The sequence below is a fragment of the Diprion similis genome, chromosome 13, assembly GCF_021155765.1.
Source record: "Diprion similis isolate iyDipSimi1 chromosome 13, iyDipSimi1.1, whole genome shotgun sequence".
In the NCBI taxonomy this organism is placed as follows: Eukaryota; Metazoa; Arthropoda; class Insecta; order Hymenoptera; family Diprionidae; genus Diprion; species Diprion similis.
The window spans coordinates 1,442,182-1,467,270 of NC_060117.1; the positions used below are offsets into that span (position 1 = coordinate 1,442,182).

At 35.4% G+C, this 25,089-nt stretch overlaps 1 protein-coding gene across 2 annotated transcripts; it reads right to left on the bottom strand.

Annotated features, from left to right (window-relative positions):
• Window positions 1-906: 906 nt before the first annotated feature.
• On the bottom strand, window positions 907-24,579 carry LOC124414244 (BAG domain-containing protein Samui-like). 2 transcript variants are annotated; one of them, XM_046895229.1, is made up of 2 exons: window positions 24,305-24,579; window positions 907-3,568 (listed from the first exon to the last, which is right to left on the bottom strand). In XM_046895229.1, the coding sequence occupies exons 1-2, from the start codon at window positions 24,551-24,553 to the stop codon at window positions 1,496-1,498; spliced, it is 2,322 nt and encodes a 773-aa protein (XP_046751185.1). In that variant the 5' UTR covers window positions 24,554-24,579; the 3' UTR covers window positions 907-1,495. The 2 variants fall into 2 exon arrangements, with proteins under 2 accessions (XP_046751185.1, XP_046751186.1); XM_046895230.1 differs by lacking the exon at window positions 24,305-24,579 and adding an exon at window positions 11,870-12,013.
• Between the last annotated feature and the right edge of the window lie 510 nt (window positions 24,580-25,089).

The window sequence follows — 25,089 nt, forward strand, 5'->3', positions numbered from 1 at the left end:
ATATATAATACCAATATTGGGCAGAAAAGCTCGATTCGATTCTACATATAGTATTTCTCAAATATTCCAAGCCATTTAGTTATTGCAATACAATATTAGTAATGTAATATATTGTTGTATTGTATATATGATATTTACGTATACGTATACGTACCTACACAATATTCCATGCCCGACGAAATCTTACTGATTCCGTAAAATTTTCTCATCATAATCATGTGTTTGTATATATGAAAAATATTATTTAAATAAAAAATATATCATACTTTTAAAAATTTCATTTCATTCACGTACCCTGCTGTATGTATTTCTTGTAAAACGTCGCTTCCGCGGCTTAGAATAAAAGAAGAAAAAAATAAAAATAAAAAATTAGTAATAATAACAATAACGACATATTATTAAACCTACCGTTGTTACCGGGGTAGACATACAATAAATTATGATTAATAAATAATCGTATATATATATATATATATATATATATATATATGTACTTCCTTTTTTGATGCAAGATTCTTTCTTTCGTAAAATATAATATCAGTATCTATAAACTAATACTCATAAGACACAAGCAGTTGCGTTGCCGTATGATTATCCTATTATCATGCTACTGAGACGATTTTCGGTGATTTTTCCTTCCGTGTACATCAGCTGCAAGCATATATGCATATAGTATTACCAGTGTTAATCCGTAACAACGTCAATCAATCATCGTAATGATCATGGTCACTCGCAAATACGCGCAACTACGTAGTGAAATAAAATCTATATGCATATTTATACATGATACATACATTTATTTATTTATACCAAGAAAAGAAAAGAAAAGAAAAGTAAGTAAAGAAGAAGAGAGAGAAGAAAAACAGAAGAAAATCATTTTTTTTTTTTTCTTTCTTTCTTTCTTTCTTTCTTTTAAATAAATAAGAATAAGGAACAAACTCGCCTTACAGCTATGTATGTATGTATATTGTATAGTGTATTACACCTAATAGTGAATGCATCCATTTGTGTATGTATCAGTATACGATGTTAACAATAAGAGTATTAGCACTATATCCGTTGAAATTTGGCAAAATTTCAGTACATCCGTGATTGGAAAAATTGCACTATACCGTAAAAAAAAAAAAAAAAAAAAAAAGAAAGAAAAAAAATAGAAGAACGGAAAAAGAGATTTAAAAAATATGCAAGTAGTTGCTATTATTCCCGGTTTCACTGTAAAGCGTCCGCGAGAATTTCAATCTCCCCGTTCGGATGTAAAGTTCCAAATTCAAACTATAAAATCAGCACCTAATTAATAACGCGCCCTCTTACACATACACAAATCCATACAAATACTTATGCACAAATTTCCAATTTATCCACATTACAGAGGATAATCAATCAATCAATCAATCAATCAACAAAATTAATTCAACTCTCATTTCATCGTCCATCAGTTCCACGACCTCCTCTCTCGTTGTCACGTCTTTCCTCCATCGCTGCTGAGCGCCATCCTCTAGGTATGACTGACTTCAGGTGGAGGTAGAGGAATCGGTACATCGGAAACGGGTTTCGGCTGTTTCGTCTTTCTCGTCTTCCTGGGTGACTTGGTTGTAGTTTTGTCCACAGCCGCGGCGGCGGCGGCGTCGACGTCCATCATTTGCTGCTGGTGTCGATGTTCCCCCGGATCGCCTCCAGCTTCATTCGACTCCATCGGTTCGTCAGAAGTTTTCTCCGCACCATCCGCAGCGTCGTCCTGCTGCTGAGTTTCCATCGCCGTGACGGAGCCGGATTTTTCAGTCCGTATCGACGCTTCCGCGGCAGCAGCAAGAGCTGGATCATCATTGGCTGCATCCTCGTTCATCGGTTCGTCATCGTTCCGACGTTCCTCAGTTCGATGATCCTGGTCCTTCCTCTGTTGCGATAGGGAAGAATTTTCAGGTGGCGGTAAAGGTATCGCGACATTTTCGTCCCCCGTGCCGCTAGGATTGTTACCATCGTTCTTAACAGTCTCGGCGTCAGTCTCCATCGGTAATGCAGATTTACCCTGATCGGTGGTTACGGCGTTGTAATCGGAATTCTCGTTATCGGTGACTTCCTGACCGGGAATCGGTACCTTCGACTCTAACATCGCGATGCAATCCTGTATACTCTTTATCGCGTTTTTCCTCGCCTGCCTGACCTCGGGTTTACCTTCAGTCTCGATATCGTCGAGCTTGATGAGCTCTCTGGTCAACATCTCGTCGAGGTACATGTACTCCTTGCTCTGCCTCGAGTCACCCTGATACTTCTTGACCTCCTCCATCAGCGAGTCGACCTCCTTCTGAACGATGGCGACCCTCTCGAGTGGTTCCTTGGGTTGAATCTGTTTCAACTTCGTCGGTTCAGCCGTTGGTTCATCTTCCTTCTGTTGCTGTTGCTGTTGCTGTTGCTGTTGAGCAGCCCGTTGTTTTTCGGCCTGCTGTTGCCGATACTGTTGCTGTTGTTGCTGGTAGTGATTAGCCTTAGGGATCTGCTGCTCGTGTTGACTCGGCGGCGTTGCAGTTGGTTGCTGATGATAAAACTGTTGCTGGGGTTGCTGCCATGGCTGATGATGCCTGTTACCACCGCCTGCGAAGTGTTGATTGAAGTGCGACGGTCTCTGAAACTGAGGCGGTGATTGCGGCCGTTTCTGTTGCTGATGACTGGTGAACTGACCCGACGACGGCGACGACGACGACGACGTTGTCTCGTCGACGACGTTCTTTGGAATCACAGGCTCGTCCCTACCCTCAACGAATATCGGTATATGCCTGACGTTGCTCTTCGGTTGATGGGGTTGCTGCTGGTGCTGTCCCGACGATGTCTGACTCTGAGGTTGCTGTTGCTGTTGCTGTTGCTGTTGCTGTTGCTGTTGCTGTTGCTTAGGCGACATCGGCGGTTTAGCGCTGTCGGCCTGCTGTTGCTGAGGAGTAATATCGACCCTGGAAACGAATCGTTGATTAGGATTCGATCCCTGACTCTGTGGTTGAGCAGCTTGTTGCTGCTGGTGATTGTGCTCGTTGAAATTCTGTGCAGTCTGTCGATTCTCCGGCGGTGCCGAAGCGGATCGTTGACCCCGGTTCGTCTTCTCGTTCTCGCTGTTCTCCATGTTGTGACGATGCTGCCCGATGTCGACGGTGTTTCTCAGTCCGTACTGAGGAATGGGTTGATAGTGTTGATTACCGTTCCCCCCCTTCCTACTACGATTGTCGTCGTTCCTCTCGCGTTCGTCCTGTGGCTGTTCCTGGTTGTAATATCCCGTGTCCGCCTCGCCGTGAGAACTCACGCCACTGGCTCCGCTAGCCGCGCTTGCGGCGCTGCCTCCGCTCGCCTGACTCCTCGCGTCTTCGTCCGGATGACTCTGGTACGAGGACGAGGAGCCCAACCCTGAACCCCGTCTTCTGTTCCTCGGTGTGCCAAGGGGGAACGGAACGTCGCCCCAAGGCGGGCCCAGAAGGTGATCGGCAAACTCTGGATGACGAGCTGCTAGGTCGTCCAAATGGGATCTGATGTTGCCGCCGGCGCGTCTGCTGCCGCCGTCGAATCCGTCGTCGTCAAACGGGAAACCCTGAAACGATATAATCGAAGGTTTTACGTTAGATTTAAAGATCGTAGAATCGTGATGTTTGCTTTTTTTCTCGTATTTTCTTTCTATTGTCAAAAATTGCGGTCAGATTTTAGGTTAATTCTCGTAACTACTGCAGCCGGACCGCCATTTTGGCAATGCGTATGCAACAGACTGTAGCCTGAGCAGTAGGAAAATACGATAATCGTTATTAACATCGTCGTCATCGTCATCTTAACCGATTTATCGATAATTCCGGTTAATCGGTTTACCGATTAATCGATCAATCGACGGTTTAGATTAATCGCTTTAGCAAACGACGATATGTTAAATGAGTTGCGATTCGCGTACCGGTTATTATCGATCTGTAGAATTATTATTCGGCAACTTCGATTAATCGATTAATCGGAAAAACTTGATTAATCGATTAATCGCACAGCACTAATCCGTATAACTATAACTTGTACACTTATTTATTGGGATCTTGTTATCGAATGAAATAACAGAGACGACAACACCTCTGAGATACTCTACGAGAAAAAGAAAACATGTTAGGTTTAAAAAAGACACTCGTTCGCTTAGGAGAAGAACAATGCGAGTGTAATTATATCGGTTTCTTTTCCATATTCTTACTCTGGCTTGTTTGCTTCTTTTACTTTATTCCATTTCAATTTTTCTGACTGACTTAGCGCGTTTATCGTTTGTTCCACGAAAGTCTCTCCGAACGTTTCTTCGACATTCAATTCCAACCATAATGATCCCCGAATACCTGCACGTTACAGAATATACTACATAATATACTGAAACAAAGGTGCGTGCTTAACGATTTCTCGAACAATGAATTAAAAACGGTATTTATTTATTCCTTCACCACCGTCAAGCAGTCATCGCCATCTTCGTATACGATATACATATGAATTAGGCATTAGGAGCATGATCTTTAAAAAGAAGCAGCTCGACATTTTCAACTCGTGCATTTTATTACACGTCATTCGAAATTTGATCCCCTAAAAGCATGTTCGATTTTTGGTCTCACAAGGAACATCAGTTTGGTGTCCCCCTCTGATTTCATCGAGACTAATGTTTGTTGTTGAACATTGAAAACTAGGAGACACGCATTTTTTTTTTCATCTGCAAAAAAACAGTTTCAACGGGTGAAAACGACCCCCAAAGATGGGCACTAAACGGAGTGATTTCTCGACGCAATGCCGATCTTTCATGCCTGCCGGTAATTTTTTACCGACATTACACGCACGCATTACCGGCATGCGCGTAATGTCGGTAACAAATGTCGCCAAAATGAGATTTCGGTGTACTTCGTAATCGAAAACCAGATGAGCTGCCATTTCGTCATTTCACCATCAAATCTCATGGGACTGGGCTCAAAATGTGTGTTTCATCACCGCCTAGTGGCATCATACCGGATAGTTCGATCCATTCAGTGCAACTGTGAAAATTTGGCCAATTTCTGTGAATGGTAACCAATCTGTAAAATTTTTTTCAAAATTTCGAAAAAGTAAAAAGACGCACCACTTTTTGCCAAAATAAGGCATTAACTGCCCAAGTTTCACTCTAATCGTTTAAGCGGTATAGGAGTTCTGCATCCCCGCGTTTTCGAGGTGTACAACGGGTCTTTATAAGCACCTTAAAGAACACCAAGCTGATGTTTGTTGTTAACGATTGATCGGATTATTCGATTCTCAAAAATTCTCTCTCTTTCAGTTCTCCGGCTCGTAGTTAGCAATCGTAGTAACGCAAGCCGGTCGCAACTTCATTAAGGACTTACGTCAACCCCTTGACGTCAAGCCATAAATCGAAGGATATTCGACCTCGGATCGAATCCAATATGGCTAATGAATTCGGGCCTGTATAGCGTCTCTGCACATCCCTATATCCTATGCCCTATCGTATCACAATCATCATCACATATCTCACTGCGAAGGACGTTGACAATCTTAAAAGCAGCTTCAACGTAAAATAATACGTGTAAATCCGTATATATGTATGTATATACTTCCTGGTTTTATCGATCGAGTTATACTCAAGTTCGTTGCACGAAGGAAGAAGAAATAAAACGTCAAATGACAATTGAATTGAATGAATCGAATGACGTTCGTTCGCGTTATATCATACGAGAAAATTCATCGTGTATAATACATTAAAAGTTAAAACACGATCCCATCGATCCATTGATTGATTCATTCATTCATTCATTGATAAAACACTGTACACACATGCATACGTACATACGTATACATATATATGTATACATATGTATTTATACACGAGGGCGGTATAAACCGTGAGTTATAAATTATTACAGACGTTATACGCGAATGGAATATCTAATTACACGTCCATCTTTTCATTGTAAAATTACTATTTAATATGTATATTATGTACGTACACACTGGCTTTCAATGTCATAACTGCGATTCACGTGTCGTTTTAAAAAGCACCGCTAATTCTTCTTCCAATATCAAATAAGTTTATAATAATAATAACGATAATAACAATAATAATGATAAATGATTTTTAACAAAAATTACAATCAAGTGAGTGAAACTATCGACTAAGGACCTGTACCATAATTCAGTTCAACGTTCTAACTGAAAACTAGGATCAGATCGATAGGATTGTCCACCTCAGTTTATATTTCTATAAGGTGTGATTTGATTTATTATTTTCTTCTTCTTCTTCTTCTTCTTTTTTTTTGGTTTACTTGAATGTTCATACATAGTTTTGCATATTATTTATTATTATTTAAAGCCATCAACGCTGAACTGCCTCAGAATGATTGGAAAAAAATAATCACCAACAGATTAAACGTTGTGGAAGAAAATTTGTAAAAATTCCGGATCACTTTTTTGTGAGATAGAAAAATTGTATAAAAAAAAAAAATTCTGAAGCAAGGGTGGAAAAAAAAACAAAAACACAAACAAAAAATAATCAACGACCGATTGCGAGGAAAGATAATCGATTATACACTATTAATCGGGAATAAAATAATCAATTTAATCGAAAATGGATTGTTTTTAATCATTAAAATGAAATGATTCTACACAAGTTGTATCACGCGTCACTGCATCACGAGATATTATAAGCTGCGTGTAGGATATAATGCGTGAATAAAAGGTAGAAGGAAAAGAAGAGAGACAAAACAAAATATTTATGTGTCTTGCAGTTCAAACAACCTTGCTCAATATATATATATATACGTATACAAAAAACTTGCGAGTATTTTAATTGTATATTGAAACAACTTGGAATACCACGATCAGAATTAAATAATCGTTCAAAACGCGATAAGAAACGAAGGCTCGTTAAAATAACGATAAATTGTATATTATAAACCAGTTTTATATATATATGGGGCATTCCAGCTAACTTCGACCTACGTATACGCACCTTGACCTCTTGTATTTGGCCTAAAATTTTTTACACGATTTTTCTCAATTTGAAAAGCACCAATTTTTTACCGAATCAAAACTTTTGAGCCTGTTTCCGCGAGAAGAAAAAAAAAAAAGTTTTCCATTCTTTTACTTTAAAATCACCCTTGAATATTTCTTGTTCTTTTTTTTTTTTTTTTTTCTTTTTCTCGTTTCTTTCAACTCTGATAAACGATCATAATATACAACTCAGAGACGTACGTGAAGTTGGCAACCTTGCAGTGAATCGAGTATACATATATGTATAAGAAATGTGTCAGGCACTGTATATGCAGTAATATTATAGCAGCTGAACTGAACTGCATTGGCAGTGACGTTTTCTTATACCTATATATAGGATGTATATGTATTTGGCACCACCTCCTCGGTGCCTTACAGAGAATTCTTTTGTCAACTCTACTCTACTCTAGCTACTGCGCTGCATATGCGGAATGAATCGTTGAACGACATTCATTCGGCGTGAGACGAAATGTGCAGGCATAATTTAACGTGTCTGTACATATAAAGTAACGTGTATGTAGTTGGTTGTTACTGTATTAGCTATACCCGCGACAAGAATATTTCAAAAATCGATTTTCTTTTTATTCACGTTTCTAAAAATTTAAATCACGAAGAATATCGTGTGTATTAATTGCAAAATGAAATTTTGAAAAATCGCAGAAGTTCCGAACTTTAAACTCGACTATCTCAAAAACGACGGATCCAATTTTCACCAAATTTGGACAAAATGTTTTTGTACACTTTGTTTCGTTCACTGTGTATGGATTTTGGTTATTTGCTAAAAACAAAAACTTTTCTACAAACTTAGGCCGGAAAACAAAAGTTAAAGTCGAAACGTTCACCGTTTCGTTGATTGGAAAGAAGAAAAAAAAAAAAAAGCTTGCATTTTTTTTTTTTTCAGTCTTCAAAATGAAAAATTCCTCGATTTCACCTGGAATGTCCCATACATATGTCGTCTACATACGTATTATACATATATATACGTACGGAACGTTCGCGAGCAGCGTCTCATCCTTTTTTGGAAAAATTAGGTCACGGCGGCGTTTCGACGCAGTTTTTCTCCCCCCCCGCCCCCCCCCATCGCTGCCGCTACCAACCGCTCAAAGATCAATTATACGGATATTATTCGCAAAGTAAATCGTACGATACACGGTAACCCGCACATATGAATATCATATATATGTATTGTATACATATGATATGGGTGGGGGGGGGGGCAAAACGGGTTACTTAAGGAAATTACTTAGTTTTCGAGGGCTGAAATATGCTAGAAACCATTTTTTCTTGCTTTTTTTTTTTCCTTTTCGAATTTTAAAGAAAGAAAAATAAAAATGATTCGAAGCGGGGTGAAAATGATTTGTGTCTCAATTTCTACTGCGTTCGCATTATATATCCTATTCAACATCACGCGTGTATATGTATATGTATATATATATATATATATATATATATATATGTACAATAATAATTTATTAGGGTAATTCGGAATAAATGAAAAAAAAAAAAAAAAAAAAAAAAAAAAAAAAAAAATTTCGCGCAAACATTGCAGGCTCAAAACTTTCCTTTGCAATGTAAAAGCAAGCCTGTAAAAATTTTTTACACCGCACTTAACATTAGTATTAAGAAAAATCATTTTTTCCGTCTTATTTTTATGAATAAAAATTCACCCCCTATAACCTAATAAATATATATACACACACACACACACACGCACACACACACACACACATTTCGTGACGAATTTACAAACCGTTTGGAAAATTCCAAAAATGGGCGAAAGAGCGGAGAAGAAAAAGGTGGCGACGCGTGGGGGGGGGGGGGGGGGGGGGGGGCGTCTGCCGATCACTTTCATTTCTATTCGTTGCCGTCGTCGTCGTCTCGAATTCTCCGGCTACACAGAGATCAGCATCAGCATCAGCATCAGCATCAGCATCAGTATCAGAGATTTCAAGCGCAATACTTAAACTTCTCTCGCCCACGCCTCTGAATTCGGTAACCCTATTTCAGTGCACAACGTTGCCAAACCACATTTCCGTTCGCCAATATCACACACGTCATATATGTATAAGTTTTACAGCTTTTTTACATACACCTATGTGTTCAAGTATCTACATACATGTATACACATGTATTTTATACATACGTATGTATATGTATATGTATATGTATATAGTATACGTAAGTGTCAATGAGCGGCATGACAGATGAGAAATAATGAAAAATCTTACTACGACCAATATGTTACTGCTGTATATGCATATATATTATATGCAAAAGTATAAAAAAATTGTACTTCAATACCTATAAACAATAATAATAATAACGACAATAACAACAACAAAAACGACACATCGTGGCAAAAAAAAAAAAATTGTAAAAAAAATGGAATCTCTCGTTCGATTCTTTCTTAACCCCCCCCCCCCCCCCCCCCCCCCCCGCCCTCCGTACTTTTCCTTTCTTTTTTCTTCGTTCCTATACATTTCTATCTGTACAGAAAAAGTTGATAAACAACGAGGTAAAAAAAAAGAAAGAAAAACCACATCACTGGCTGATGATTCTACATGTACGTATGTAATATAAAATATATGTTTGAAGAGAGAAAAAAGAGAAAATAAAAGAGAAAAGAAGAAAAAAAAAAAAAAAAAGTAACGTAACGTAACGTACTTGTTATACGTGAACATAGTTTGATCAGGTGTGATATTGTATTGTAGCAGAGGAGGTATAATAACATCTCGTTCCTGTCTCGCTGAGAGATTTTCTAATTCGCGCAAGCAAATTGACTGGAAACTTGAATTACCACAAAAATAATAATCTTGAGAATAGGATTTATTAATCATAATAATAATAATAATAATCATAATCATAATAATAAGAAGAAGAAGAAGAAGAAGAATCAAAAGAGAAAAGAATGAAACGAACAAAAAAAAAAAAAAAAAAAGAACAAAAAAGAAAACGGTAAATACATCGCATCATGTGTATATTTGTTGTTAAAAAACCGGTTTCCACTCTTTGGAATAATTATACGTACTTATTATTACATATGTATACCTATACATATACGTACGAACATTATACACCGCATGATCTTAACGTGCAGTTCGATTTCATTCTCGCCTCGCACCGCGAGAAGAACAGAGAGAGAGAGGTTGGTGGTTGAGTGGGGGGGGGGGGGGGGGGGGATCGGTTAGATCACGAGTAAAAATATGTAAGACAGACGTAAGTGTACGCACGTAGGTGTGTGTAAAGAGATATGTGCAAAATTTCGCAGAATTTGAAACCAATAACATATTATACGTATATTATAATCGTTTGACTCTCAATGAAAAGAGAGAGAGAGAGAGAGAGAGAGAGACGAGAAGTGCCTGAATTGCGGAACAACTGCAATAACGTGTCATAATAATTAACGAAAAGATAAACGTCATTTTCGCATTTATTAATATTTTTCGCGACAACTTTTACCTCGCTAACAATAAATATAATTAGCTACGTGTATATATACACATATTACAGGTATAATTATATATTAGACTGTATAAAAAAAATTGACCATTTTTTTTTTTTTTTAATAGTATACTGAAAATATTGTTCAAGATGACGAAAAAGAAATAGCATAAAAATTTCAGATTTTAATATTGATATTTAGAGGTGCCTCGTCGCGATTTTCTACTTTCCATAAGAATAACATGGCAAAAATGGTTCTTGCTTCTTGCGATTTTTATAACTAGATAACGACGCGTTGTACAGAAAATTCATAAACATGTTTTTGTAGGAAATTGAACGTTCTACAAAAAAGGTCTCTTGTCATTTTACGATAAATCTACTCTTTCAAAAGTTATTTGAGGTCCTTTGCTGATGTTTAACCTCAAATAACTTTTGAAGGAGTAGATTTATCGTAAAATGACAAGAGACTTTTTTTGTAGAACGTTCAATTTCCTACTAAAACATGTTTATGAATTTTCTGTAGGACGCGTCGTTATCTAGTTATAAAAATCGCAAGGAGCAAGAACCATTTTTGCCATGTTATTCTTATGGAAAGTAGAAAATCGCGACGAGGCACCTATAAATATCAATATTAAAATCTGAAATTTTTATGCTATTTCTTTTTCGTCATCTTGAACAATATTTTCAGTATCCCATTAAAAAAAAAAAAAAATTGTCAATTTTTTTGATACAGTCTAATATATATATATATATATGTGTGTGTAATATTGTGTATATGTGAAGGATTGTAAGTAAGTAACTAAGATGAACAAAAACTGATAAGAAGTATCACAGGTGTGTTAAAAAAAAATTATCACCATACGTATATAGATTCATGCAAACGTCAAAACTTAGTTTCAATCATCATCGCGATTTTGAAAAAATATCTCGGTTCGAAGGACATAAATACATATATACATTTTTTCGTGGTGAAAGAATAAAAAAAAATTTCTTTTGTTTTTTTTTTTTTTGGCCCACCCTATTGCGTATATCCACACACACACACACGACAAATATATGATGCGAGCAAATTTTTTAACACAATGCGCAAACGCAGGCATGCAAAAAACGCGTTTTTTTCCCCTCTCTTCGATTGAAAAACATAATTGATAATAATAATTCATTCAAAGAGATGGTGATGACGATGATGATGACGTTAACAACGACAAAAAAAAAACAACAACAACAATAATAATAATAATAATAAATGAACACATAATGCAGAAATGGGTTTGAAAATATTGAAAGAAAAAAGAAAAAAAAGTCAAAACGAATGCGGAGATGATGGAAAATTTTTTTTTCTTCTTCTTCGTCCGGCACAGTGAATATGTATAATAATAAATATCATTTTATTATGCAATTAGACAAAACTTACAGGAAATGCGCGATCCTGCACGTACTGTCCAAATTCCGGTGTGCTGTCCAAGATGATAGGGGAATCCATGTTTGGTTGTTTTTTTTTTTGTTTTTTTGGTTATCTCTTATTGGTTCTTTTTTCTTTTTGTATTCGCTTTGTTCTTATTCTTTCGGATCTTTTGTTATATAGAAATAAAAAACGATGTTTGCATTATTCGCTTGTGAAATATGGCGAAGATAGATAAATAACAATAATAACAACAACCATAATAATAATAATAGTAACGCGTCGATCGGCCGAGATTTTATACCGATTCTATAATATGGAAAAATATCTCCTTTTTTTTCGATCAAATCGACCTTCGAGTTTAAAAAAAAAACAACAATAAATGTAATTGAGGATGTATCGATTAATTATCATTACTCTTAACGGTTTGATGACTGAGAAGGGAAGAAAAAAAAATAACAAAGAAAAAAAAAGGAAAGACCACAAAGATTGCGCGAACAAAAAGAGCATGGATTAGGAAAGCAAAAGAAAAAAAGGATTAAACAGAAAAAAAAAACGCACACACATCACCAACAAAAACAACAACAATAATAAAAACAACAACTACGGTAAAGGGTTTCAAGTATAGAGTAAAAGAAAAAGCAGATATAATTGAAAAATCGAATTGTTACGACAATCGAGTTATTTAACAATATAATTGTGTAAATTAATATAAAAATTTGACGAGAAAGAAGAAGAAGAAGAAGAAGAAAAAAACTTTACCAAAAACTTTTATCCGACTGATCGGATATTTTATTTATAATTTTTCTCTGTCTTTACACCGAAATATAATAAAAGTAGATACTTAAAAGTTGTTTCTCCTCCCTCGCTTCTGATTTAAAAGTTTTTTTTTTTTTTTTTTTTTTTTCTTTCACCACGAAAATTATATCCCTTCCATTTCGACAACTATTACTATTACTATTATTATTATTATTACTATTATTATTATTATACCTGGACGATTTAATTGAGCTATTTTTTTTTTTTCAAAACTGTGTAAATTTTTTTCGGCAACACTCTAGATTTAATTAAAATCACTGCGTTTAGACGTGTCATAATAACACGTTTAGTAGTAGTAGTGGTAGTGGTAGTGGTAGTGGTAGTAGCAGAAGTAGAAGTAGTTCGAAAACACTAATAATTTATATTGTTAAAATTTGTTTCATTATCATTATTATTATTTACGTACGTTACTTCCTTTACCTTTATTAATTTTCCGAACTTCTTTCCATCCGCAAACTCTCGTATCTTATTTATTATTATATGAAGTTAAGACAGATCGCACTGGTTAGTATATATATATATAGTTATACTAGTATACTTATTATTAGTATACTTGTACGAATGTGAATGTGTGTGTGCCTATATTTATTTTCCGTTCTGAGTCACTTTGGTGCGTCGACTGTTATAATAATCTATGTATTATATATTCTACCACCACCACCACCACCACCACCACCACCATCACCACCACCACTACCACTCGACTCGACTGTATTATACCTATCCAATCCTATATAGGAATGTACCTTATAAGTACGCAGGTACTCACTGTGCCAAAAATAACGACAATAAACAACAATTAAATCACCTTGTTTGCAGTCGTCAAAAGTTTATTACGTCATCCATTTATTTATTCAATTACTTTCATTTCGTTTGTTTGTTTGTTTGTTTGCTTTGCTTTTCCTTTCCTTTTTTTTCTTTTCTTTCTATTTTATGGTTTCTTTTTCTTCAAACTTGAAATATTATTATTAATAATATTGTTATTATTATTATTATCACGATTTCTCACTGTTATATATATATTATATTCGCGAGTTTTCTCTATAAGATAAGAGACGAGATCGTATATATCTAATATACGAAGGGGAAAAATAAGTAATATAATTGCAACGATTTGAAACGATGAAAATCGGCGTGAATTACGCGGAGTCCGCTTCTCTCGGCGTTAAAACCTTTACTGAAGACTAGGGTCAGGCATGTACGCGTTATATCTCTGAAACGAACGAGAGAACGTGCGAGAGGAGAGAAAAAGACGGAGAAGGAAGAGAGAGAGAGAGAGAAGGAGGGAGGAAGGGAGGGAGGGAGGGAATATATACTCTGAACAAGAATATATATATAAATATATGCGACGAGTAATCCTCACACTTGCAAATTCCTAAGCATAATACATACACGGATTATACATGCATATATAGTCGATGCACACCCACGTATTCACGCACATTGTTGCACTCTTCGAGATCTGCGAAAAGAGGGAGGGAGGGAGGGAGAAGAGGAGAGAATTTCGATGCGAGGCCATAAGAACATTTATACGTCATGTGTGCCTGCGAGTATGTTACACACGTGTGTGTATTATGGGTATACATGTGTGTGATGCAGTAACTGGTGTGTGTTTGTATTCGTGTATTATTCGCGGCTATTCCATGGAACGTGCCAAGTCATTCCACCGCCTTCGAGAAGCACACCTTTCTCGAATTTTATTCATCTATACGAAAAAAGGTATTTATATAGTGTATAATATACGTACGTTTAATTTTTGTGTATATATATATATATATTAGACTGTATAAAAAAAATTAACAATTTTTTTTTTTTTAATGGTATACTGAAAATATTGTTCAAGATGACGAAAAAGAAATAGCATAAAAATTTCAGATTTTAATATTGATATTTATAGGTGCCTCGTCGCGATTTTCTACTTTCCATAAGAATAACATGGCAAAAATGGTTCTTGCTTCTTGCGATTTTTATAACTAGATAACGACGCGTTGTACAGAAAATTCATAAACAGTTTTTTGTAGGAAATTGAACGTTCTGCAAAAAAGGTCTCTTGTCATTTTACGATAAATCTACTCTTTCAAAAGTTATTTGAGGTCCTTTGCTGATGTTTAACCTTAAATAACTTTTGAAAGAGTAGATTTATCGTAAAATGACGAGAGACCTTTTTTGTAGAACGTTCAATTTCCTACTAAAACATGTTTATGAATTTTCTGTACAACGCGTCGTTATCTAGTTATAAAAATCGCAAGAAGCAAGAACCATTTTTGCCATGTTATTCTTATGGAAAGTAGAAAATCGCGACGAGGCACCTCTAAATATCGATATTAAAATCTGAAATTTTTATGGTATTTCTTTTTCGTCACCTTGAACAATATTTTCAGTATAACATTAAAAAAAAAAAAAAATATTCAATTTTTTTGATACAGTCTAATATATACACACACATTAGGGTGTCCCTTATTTAGGGTGTTGACGATTTTTTCCCGGCCCAACCCTCGAAATCAACTTCAAATAATTAGAAAACAATTGCATAATTTTTTCACATTTTTACCTCAACTCTAAGACAGTCCACTTTGTGTTCAAAGTTTCTTTTAGAAATAACATATGGGAAAAACTTTTTTATTCTCAGTATATATTTTATTGTGAAAGTAATAATGTTGAGCAAAAATTTGTAACCGTGAGGTTATAGTCGGCAATAGTATTGCCGTCTGGGAAAAAATTCCCATAATCGTATCGGGCAATATCGACGAATTGCACACCCTCGAAATCTGAACTTTTTTTTTTGCATTCAGAGGAAGTGCAATTCGTCTATAGATTTGCTGGTATCGTGATGTAAATTTTTTTTACACATATAGTAGCACTAAAACCCACTAAAAACTCGCGTTTACAGATTTTTTTTTCACTGTTATATTACTCTGGCAACTAAATATATGCCGAGGAAACAAGATTTTCCCACGTTATTTCCATAAGAAACTTCGTTTTTTTTTTGTTTTTTTTTTTTTTAAACAAGTGTAAATTTTCAAATTCACTAAATTACATAATTCACATTTTTTTTCAACGGAATGATGACGATGACGATAATGACGACGACGACGACGACGACGATGATGATGATGATGATGATGATGATGATGATGATGATGATGATGGTGATGATGATGGTGGCGATGAAACAAAACCGTCAAATTCTACGAGGAATGAAAAAATAAGTAATAAAAAAAATAGAGAGACAAGAACGAAAGAAGTAGATCGAAGGACCTGAAAAGAAAAAACATGGACGCGAAAATCGAAAAAAGGAAGAAAGAAAAAAGGGAAAAACGAAAGAAAAGGAAAAAACATGTGTACAATGTACGTATATGTTTAGGTATGTATTTAACGCACCTCTCGACTCGACGTGAGAGAGGAAGAGAGAGAGAAAACGACTCTCCTCCCTGACTCAACCTCGGAATCGAGACCGACTCTGTTACGTGTATGAAACGTGTTTATTCCGTAGTATGTATGCATGCATATGCATGCATGTAAGCTATATGTATATATACGTATATAGCGGCGAACCGATGCGACGGTCACCTTTTATAGTCTTTTCGACGCGCTGCTAGTTAGTTAGTTAGTTAGTCAGTCAGTCAGTCAATGTAATGCACAGGCTGACACGTATACGTATGTGTGTAATCGTGTACATGCGTAGTAGAATGATTCGTTGAGTGAACTATTTTTCTTTTTTTTTTTTTTTTTTTTTTCCTTCACTATTAGCTACCTAAGATTTTATCGAAAATCTCGAAATAAAATATTTGCAGGACAAAAATTGCAAATTTGTTCATTCACGCAGCAGGGGTGAAAAAGAGCCCCACGCGTTATTACAGGAAAAGGGTTCAAAGGTCCTTCGTTATTTTTATCATCATACGAGGATAGGAAAAAAAAAGGAAAGGACCCTCCGAGAGAATGAAAGTGAAAATTTTACACCCTCATTATCCTACTGCTGCGGCGGAGAGAAAAATCATTTGACGTCCGAGTTGTCATAAGAAGAAGAATAAAAAAAAAAAAAGGTCGCACAGAATATACACATAACATAGCATAGGGGTAAAAACTTGGAAAGATCAATATTTGGAATGGCCGTAATATGACAAAATTTCAAACATGCGAAAATAAAACATTTCGAACAATTCATCTTTCTTCATTTTATTTCCAAAATGTTTGAAATTTCGTGATATATATATATCGGCCATTCGAAATATCGACCCTTCCACCGTCGGTAACCAGTCGGTAACTGTCGGTAAGTTCTGATCAAGCGGTGACCGTCGGTAACTTCTGACGAGGCGGTAACGGTCGGTAACTGTCGGTAACTTCTAGTCAGGCGGTAACTGTCGGCAAATAAAATTCGAGCGACTTGACGCACGCGCGTAAGGTGTGCACTTGCTTCATGGACACACGGTATACCTTCTCGAGTATACATACATTCTATGTATTGATTAGGTAAATGTACGTGGTACAAATTAGTATACATAGAGAGTCTATCCGAGTTGCGATCGATCGATTTTGTGGATCTTTCCCTCGTAAAGTATGACACAGGAACTAATTACCTCTCTGTACATACAACGAGTATACAAAGGTACGTATATATAGATATATATGGGGTATTCCACGTCAAACCAACGGGTCATTTTCGACCTGACTTTCTAGGATTTTGGTGTTCAATGGATTTTTCATTCGTTTTTGGTTGAAAATAATACCTCTAAATTTTCCAAAATTTTTTGCAACTTTTTAAGAAAAGTCTAGCGACACAAAATATCTTTGACACGAAGATGGAATCGATGAAACTTCTATTTTTTTTTTTTTTTTTTTTTTTTGTAATATCGGGTACTCGAAAACACACATCTTTTCTTAAAAGTTTTTTTCTTTCGAATTTTGTTTACCAGAAAAAGAGAAGAGAAAAAAAATAAAAGAAAATTATCTTGGAATTTATTTTTAATGGTCGATTTTCTTGGTGAAATTTGATTTTTTATTTTCAATTCAAGAGTGAAACGAAAAAATCAGGTTTCTCTTTTCTTTTTCGTATTAAGCATCGTTCCCTTCGTTTTTCTCTTAAAAAATGTTTTAAAAATATTTTTTTTTATACACATACGGGGTCGAACACCCATCTGGTAATTCTATTTTCTTTTCCTTATCTAGTTCGCAAATCGTTTCTATATATATACCATTCAGACTGCCTCATTATTTCTTCACATGCGGATAAAGCAGAAAGAGAGTAGAGATTAACAAAATATAAATGGCTGGATGGAAAAACAGGAGGAAAAAAAAACAGGGAGAATTCCCCGGAGAGTTATTTATTGACTGTCTGTGTGCAGACTTCCGATTAATTAACAATGAGAGGAAATGAAGAAAGTGGAAAGAGGAAAGAGGAAAAGAAAAACGTCAAGACTTCACTAATATTAATAATAATACAGACGCAAGAAATTGACGTGTAAGTTTATATATAGTACTGCACATATAGTGCATCATCATCATCATGATACCGTGATCAACAACGTTCGATTCGTCGTGGTTAATTCTAGCTACCGATTAATCCAATTCAAATCTCATGCATGATACGAAATGCAGGCCCACGCAAATTTTCGCGCCAATTAAATTATAGCGCACATGACGACGTACGATCGTACGTTTATTTGATAAAAATAAAAAAATAAAAAAAAAATAAAAAATTTTAGAAAATGGAATATGTATATTAATTAAGGAAATAATGCTGAAATGAAATAATAAAATCTTCCGTTATTATATACACGCTGTAAAATTGTCACAAAGTGAAAGAATGTGAGAGATTGAGGAGAAAAAAAAAACACAAACAAAAATGTATTGCAATATTGTTTTATAAAAGAGAATATATATAATTATAATAATGGTCAAAGAGCAGGTGAGAGTGAAAAGAATAATGTAAATTCTTCGCATTTTTCGTGTGTATATAGATATTTTTTGTTCTTTCTTTCTTTCTAAATCCGATGCTTTATTTTTTGTTTGTGAATATTATTTTAATTCTTTGTTCAGAAAAATTTGAGGTAAATAAAGTATTTTTTTGAGGATTTAATAATCGCAAGAGAAATCCGATAGAGTTTCGCGTTCCTCGGTCGATGTGACAACGACGACGATCTATAAGACAGGAATCATAAAAGAGGAGAGGCGATCGGCTAAAGGAAGTAGAAGACTAGTCGAAGTGGTGAAGGAATTTCGTCTGTAGAAATGCCAGACGAATCAATGGCAGCTATTTCTAGATGAGCAGCAGCAGCAGCAACGGCAGCGAGATGCCGAAGACCGACCACCGCTGACAACGAACTAAAACTCTCTTTCTCTTTCTCTCTCTCTCTCTTCTATTTGCGCAAACAGAGTCTCATGAGTTATGCGTGAAAAATATACAAAATATTCTCTAAATCCCTTTAGATCATACTAAAACGATGAGAAAATCATTTTTCGAATGTAGACCCAAATTCTGCTAGGCAACTTGAATTGCCTGCCGTAACGTATAGCGGTTTTTCAAAAATTCCTCGAATTTACAAAAATTTTTACTTTTCAACGAAGTTCTGAGAACACTGCGAGAAAAAAAAAAAATTTACGTTCTCTGGGTACGGAAATTGTAATAATATAATATTTCATAGAAAATTTCGAATTTTTTGCAGAAACGAAAAGAAAAAAAAAAAGAAAATTTTAATTTATCCTTTCCCGTATCAGAACAATTATGAACATCTTTTACGGAAAATTGTAGGCTATTTCTAACTTTCCTTAGAAATTTGTAATTTTCTATGCATATATGTATATATATATATATATATGCAAAATACTAAAGATTTTCGACGATTTTGCAAAGAATATAAATAAATTTGGAAAAAAAAAAAAAAAAAAAAAAAAACGTTCCATACTTTTCGACAAGTTCCTACGATTCTCACATATTTTCTACAATTTTCAATAAACTGTTCTACTTTATTGCAGTTCAGCGTGCAATAAACGAATAATATATGACTCGCGATGCACGTTATCCACATATTATGCAGCATCAGCGTCGTCAGCAGAATGCAAGAGGGGTGAAAATTAGATCAAAGATTCATAGAAAGTCATAACTTCTTATTATTATGCATATATATATATATATATTTATATATATATATATATCCCGCAGCAGCTGTTACAACGTGTAACGAATAATAAAACTCGATGGGTTTCCCCGACCCTCACATAATAATATATTAAGTTTTATGAAGCGATATTGCAATACTTTCTTTCTCTATCTCTAACTAGACTTGTATTTTGCGTTTGACGGATAAGAAAAATATTGAAACTCTTCTTTGATGAAGAAAAGCGTACGAAATGAGAGAGGAAGAAGAAAAAATAAAGAGGAAAGAAGAGTGATAGCGTGAAAAAAAAAGCGCTAAAATTTATATATCCGTCATATCGCAGACGATGATTTGAGAATAATACATATATATATAATATTTTTGATGTCTGTACGGTTGACATTAGGATGAAAAATTTTTTTACTTCGGCGTACGCGTTTTAACATACGTTAAAATCTGTATAGTACGTATATCGCCATGTATATACATATAGGCGTAGGTTTAAGAGAAATATTTAGGTTAATTTTACCGTTCCATTCTCACTGTGATATAAAATATGTATACATATAAATGGTGCGTTCCACGCCCAATCGGACGGTTTGAAAAATTTTGATTTTTGATTTCCTGAATTTTTTTTATATTCTTTAGTACCCCTCAAAAAAGCGTTTCTGGTAAATTTTGAGATTTTTTTCATGACTTGTTGGAATAATATAAAATTTTCAATAAAATCGCACTCTTTAGAAGCTTTTTTTTTTTTTTTTTTTTTTTTTTTTTTTTTTTTTTTTTTTTTTTTTTTTTTTTTTTTGCAAACATTGTTTTTACATGACCCTTACAGAAAGAAATACAAAGAAATTAAAAAATCTTCAAAGTGTTTTTGATTAAGATTTTTGAGTTTGTAATTTTAAATTGTATTTTTGTAAGTGAGTGGATATTTTGATTTTATTGAAAATTTGATATTTTTTTTTAACAAGTGATCAAAAAAATCTCTAAATTTACCAGAAACGCTCTTTTGAGGGATACTAAATGATATAAAAAGAATTGAGGAAATAATAATAAAAATTTTGCAAACCGTCCGATTTAGCGTGGAACACCCCATATATAAATATAATGTACTACCTAAGGCCAAGTAGGAAGAGATGACGCGTATGGAAAGCGCAGGATTATAACAGTAAATTCGCAAAAATGATTAGAAACAAATACAAGCATAACTTAATATGTATATAGTTTAATATAAATTATGAATAATTATGGTTTACAGTAAAAAATCCGCAACAAATTCAAGGACATTTTCAGGTTATGTATTCGAGGACATAAAAAATAGAATATTTCCAGGACGCAAGGAAAATTCAAGAATAATTTCCAACATGCCTTTTGAAGTTAATTCCACTTCTCTTTTTTTGTATACGAGTTTTCAATTCATTATCATTATTATTATTGTTGTTGTCGTTGTTGTTGTTGTTATTTCGAAGCAAGAAAAATTTTCGACAATCGATTATTATTATTCGGCAAAGAAGCTGATCGTGAAGAGTTAGAAAATAGTTATAGTTAAATGTACTTATTTACATACATATACGCCTTATATACAGGCAATGACTGTTCGACGCGACCGGAATTCGTATAATAGCCTGTCTATTGTGTGAACCTAACCTATGTACACCTGAATATACTTGCGTGTATATGTTAGGTTATAACCTAACCTAACCTAACCTAACCTAACCTAAGCTGCAGCACCCATTTCAGTTAGAATGTATGTATCTTATAGGACCCGCGATCGTCACGATTGTCGTCACAGCCGCGTCGTCTTCGATGTGCTAAAACACGTTTCCGTGTCAACAGAACAGACGCTCGACATTTAAGTATTCTCCAGCCGTCGTCTTGTCGTTCTCTTTTTCCGTATTCCATGCGCGCGAAAAGAGTGCTAATATACCAACATATATCGTATTATATACCTGTACTTATGCATGTGTGTGTGTGTGTGCGTAGTGTATGAAAGACACATTCTGTATGTTTGCGCATCGTTTAGCGCACGCGACCTACTTAAACGCCCACCACCGCACCCCAATGTCGAGAGTTGTAAGTTTTGCGTACACTTGTACATACTATTATTTATAATACATAATACAACGAAGAAGTAGAGGATGTTTCATTTTATCACCTGCAGTAATATCGGAATTTAAATCCGCCGCTACAGCCTATACGGCGGTGGTTAGTTTTAGAAATTTTATCAACAAATATGGCAGCGGCTCCATATTTCGCGGTCTTTTCGAAGATATTTCAGAAACCGCTCGACGTATCTGGATGAATTTTTTTCCAACGAATTACTTTCACCGTTTCAGGGTCAGCCGACGTTCCGGAACTCGCAATTTTCGCTTGCATTCCTTCAAATTTTTTTACCGCTTACGCCATCGTGTAAATGAAATCGAATGCATTGGGTATACGCGTAGCATCGTTGTCGGTGAACAAGACGTACTGTGAGGTTTATCCGTAGTATGTAGTAGAGATGATAATGTAAAATATAGCCGCTAGACATATATTTTTGTCGATTTCTTGTCATTTTTTACCTTCGTTTAGCCGTTATCTTTATTATAATAATTCTTTGAATCGAATAGATTAAAGCTGACGCGTTATCTTTTATCAGAGATATTTCAACGAATCATCCGTGAGACTAGGATTATATGTATTAAATGAATAATATATCTAACTACTTCTTAAACATGCATAAATGATTTAAGGTATAACAGCAATAATAATATGCATCAATAATGATATTTCGTGATGAGAAATGACATATGTGGTGTAAAAAGATTACAGCTATACGGCAGGAAATTGTTAAAAAAAAGAGATAACAACTAGAATGTATTTGTAGGAGAAGTAAAAAAGAGAAGGAAAGAATATATTTCTCGGTAAAGCGTCATCAGAGAGTGTATATGAAGATAAAGGAAAAGAGAAGAAGATGAAGAAGTGGAAAGCGAAAAAGAAAACCGACATATATACACATCCAAGCTTATAATTCAGTTTTAAAAATAGAGAGAGAATATCTGGGATGGGCTCGAGTTTCCGCTATATACATACATATATATATATATATATATATATATATATATATATATATTATAATGCCAACAACCTAACACTGCGATTTTGTTATCATTATTATCATTGTTATTTCATTCCAAGTTTTCTTTTAACCGGCAACATCAAAAAGATCCAATTTACTCCCCCCCCCGCCGCGAAATCACAACCTACCGCGGATGAAAAAATAATTGTTCAAGAAAAAATATGTTTTGATATTAAATCTCTAATTTTTTCAAGTTCCGACCTCATTACCGACGTGACGTAATCACTCGATACATGACGCAGGTCGCTACTGTACCTACATGCGAATCTCTATATGTATGTATGGAAAAAAATTCAACGAATGAGATTAAAAAAGTTCGCGTACACACGACGTGCATAATTAAACATTGAAGCGTAACAAATTGGAGTAATCTTAAATCTCTGTTAAAACAACTCCGTTGAATCTGACCTAGAACTTTTAATAGTTAATCGCCCTGATGATCATAATGATGATGATTACACCGAAAAAAGATCTAAAACGTATCTAGCTACGTCGTTTATTTATAGTCACAATCATCTTCGTCAAAAGAGAGTCGGAGACGAGCACAGCTGCTGCTACTGTCACTGTTGCTGCTGCTGCTGCTGCTGCTGCTGCTGCTCTTGGCACAGAAGTCATGCATCACCGTACAAACGACAAGGATATAGAAATAAAAAGAGTAGGAAAATTAAGAAAGAAGACAAATTGCGATCTCCGCCAAGTGTTTATAAAAAGTTTGTAGTTTTCTTTCAGCTTGCGGTTCTCTACAGTTTCGAAGAATTCAACAAAAAACATTCTCTACCCCCCCCACCGCCACCCTCGAACCATGAACATGTTTTTCGAGAGAAATGTCCCTGCATTATTCGGCGAAATTTTTTCATCGACTTCAACCAGACGAACGCATTTCTGCCGACTTGTGATGATGAATGTATATATAATATATACAGGATCATCGTCGACGCGCGTGTCAGCGTAGAAAAACACAACAAATCGTTACGCAACGTGCGAACGAACCTGCGATACGGAAACTTGTTTAAAAGAAAAAAAAAAAAAAAAAAAAAGGTATGAGACTGAAGTTAGTAACGTTACTGTAATGATTCGTGTTTCGGAAAACCCGTTAGAATTCCGTAATTTGTTGAAGAATTTCTGAAATGCAGTAAATTACAACCAGGCAAAACGGTAATGCATATTTTAGAAACTTCAACGTCACTGCAAAATTGGGAAATAGTGATTTTTTTCCGGCCAATGTTTCGTCAGGCTAACGTTACTAACTTCAGCCTGATAGAAAAGCGTATATCGTAAGTATGGAAAACAAGAGAGCATCGATAGATAAAAAACCTGGAAAATAACAAATGAACGCCAAACATTGACGAAACGAAGAACAAAAGACTATAAACTATAAAATTTGGTAGATTCGAGTAAAGAATGAGTCCCTCTTACCCTTGGAAAGCCGGTGTGATGACGTTCGAAGGGGTGATCGCGATCCCTGGAGCCGCGTTGCTGACTGCCGGTGCTCGTCGTCGTCGCCGGTTCGAAGAAAGATTTACTGTCCTGTTCAAATTGTCGTTTTAGCGATTCCAGCAGATCATCGCCGTCGTTAGCTGCAGCAGCAGGGTTGCTAGTGCCACCACCACTGCCTCTCAGTCTGTCACTGAACCTGATCGGTTTATCACGAAAATAATATGACATACCTGCCGATGTCCTGGTTCGCAATATTATTTATTTATTATAATTTTGTTATTTCTCTCCTTCGCTTATGATATTACTAGATTACAGTAGGGAATAGAAATATATATATATATAGAGAGAGAGAGAGAGAGAGAGAGATTTGAACAAAACACCGAGTCGTCGAGAAAAAACAAACGACGATAATATCAACGATTAATACTAATTATTTATACCTATGTTCACGTTGCTGATACAGTGACCGATATATTTATTGCATGTAAGAAATCGCATGGAATTTCGGTCTACACCGAATACTTGAACCCACGCGTCAGGGGATAATTCGTATGCGAAAAATAAGGTGACGAGAATATAGAGAAAAAAAATAATGAAAACACGCACGACGCAGCAAAGAGAGTAAGTATATGGGGCACACAATGCTAAACTCGGCGAGTTCGAGTTGTTATCGGCGCAGGTAGAGTGGGCGGTTAGAGTGAAACTGAATCAACGAACACCGTCAACGGTGAGTAGGAGGGAGGCAGGCGGTGGGTAGAACCACA

Bases quoted from the DNA above. Each gene is read 5' to 3' on its own strand.
- LOC124414244 (XM_046895229.1), bottom strand. From the start codon at position 24,553: ATGTCATATTATTTTCGTGATAAACCGATCAGGTTCAGTGACAGACTG. The intron at 3,569-24,304 runs GTAAGAGGGACT...ATATCGTTTCAG, and splicing joins ATCACACCGGCTTTCCAAGG to GGTTTCCCGTTTGACGACGA.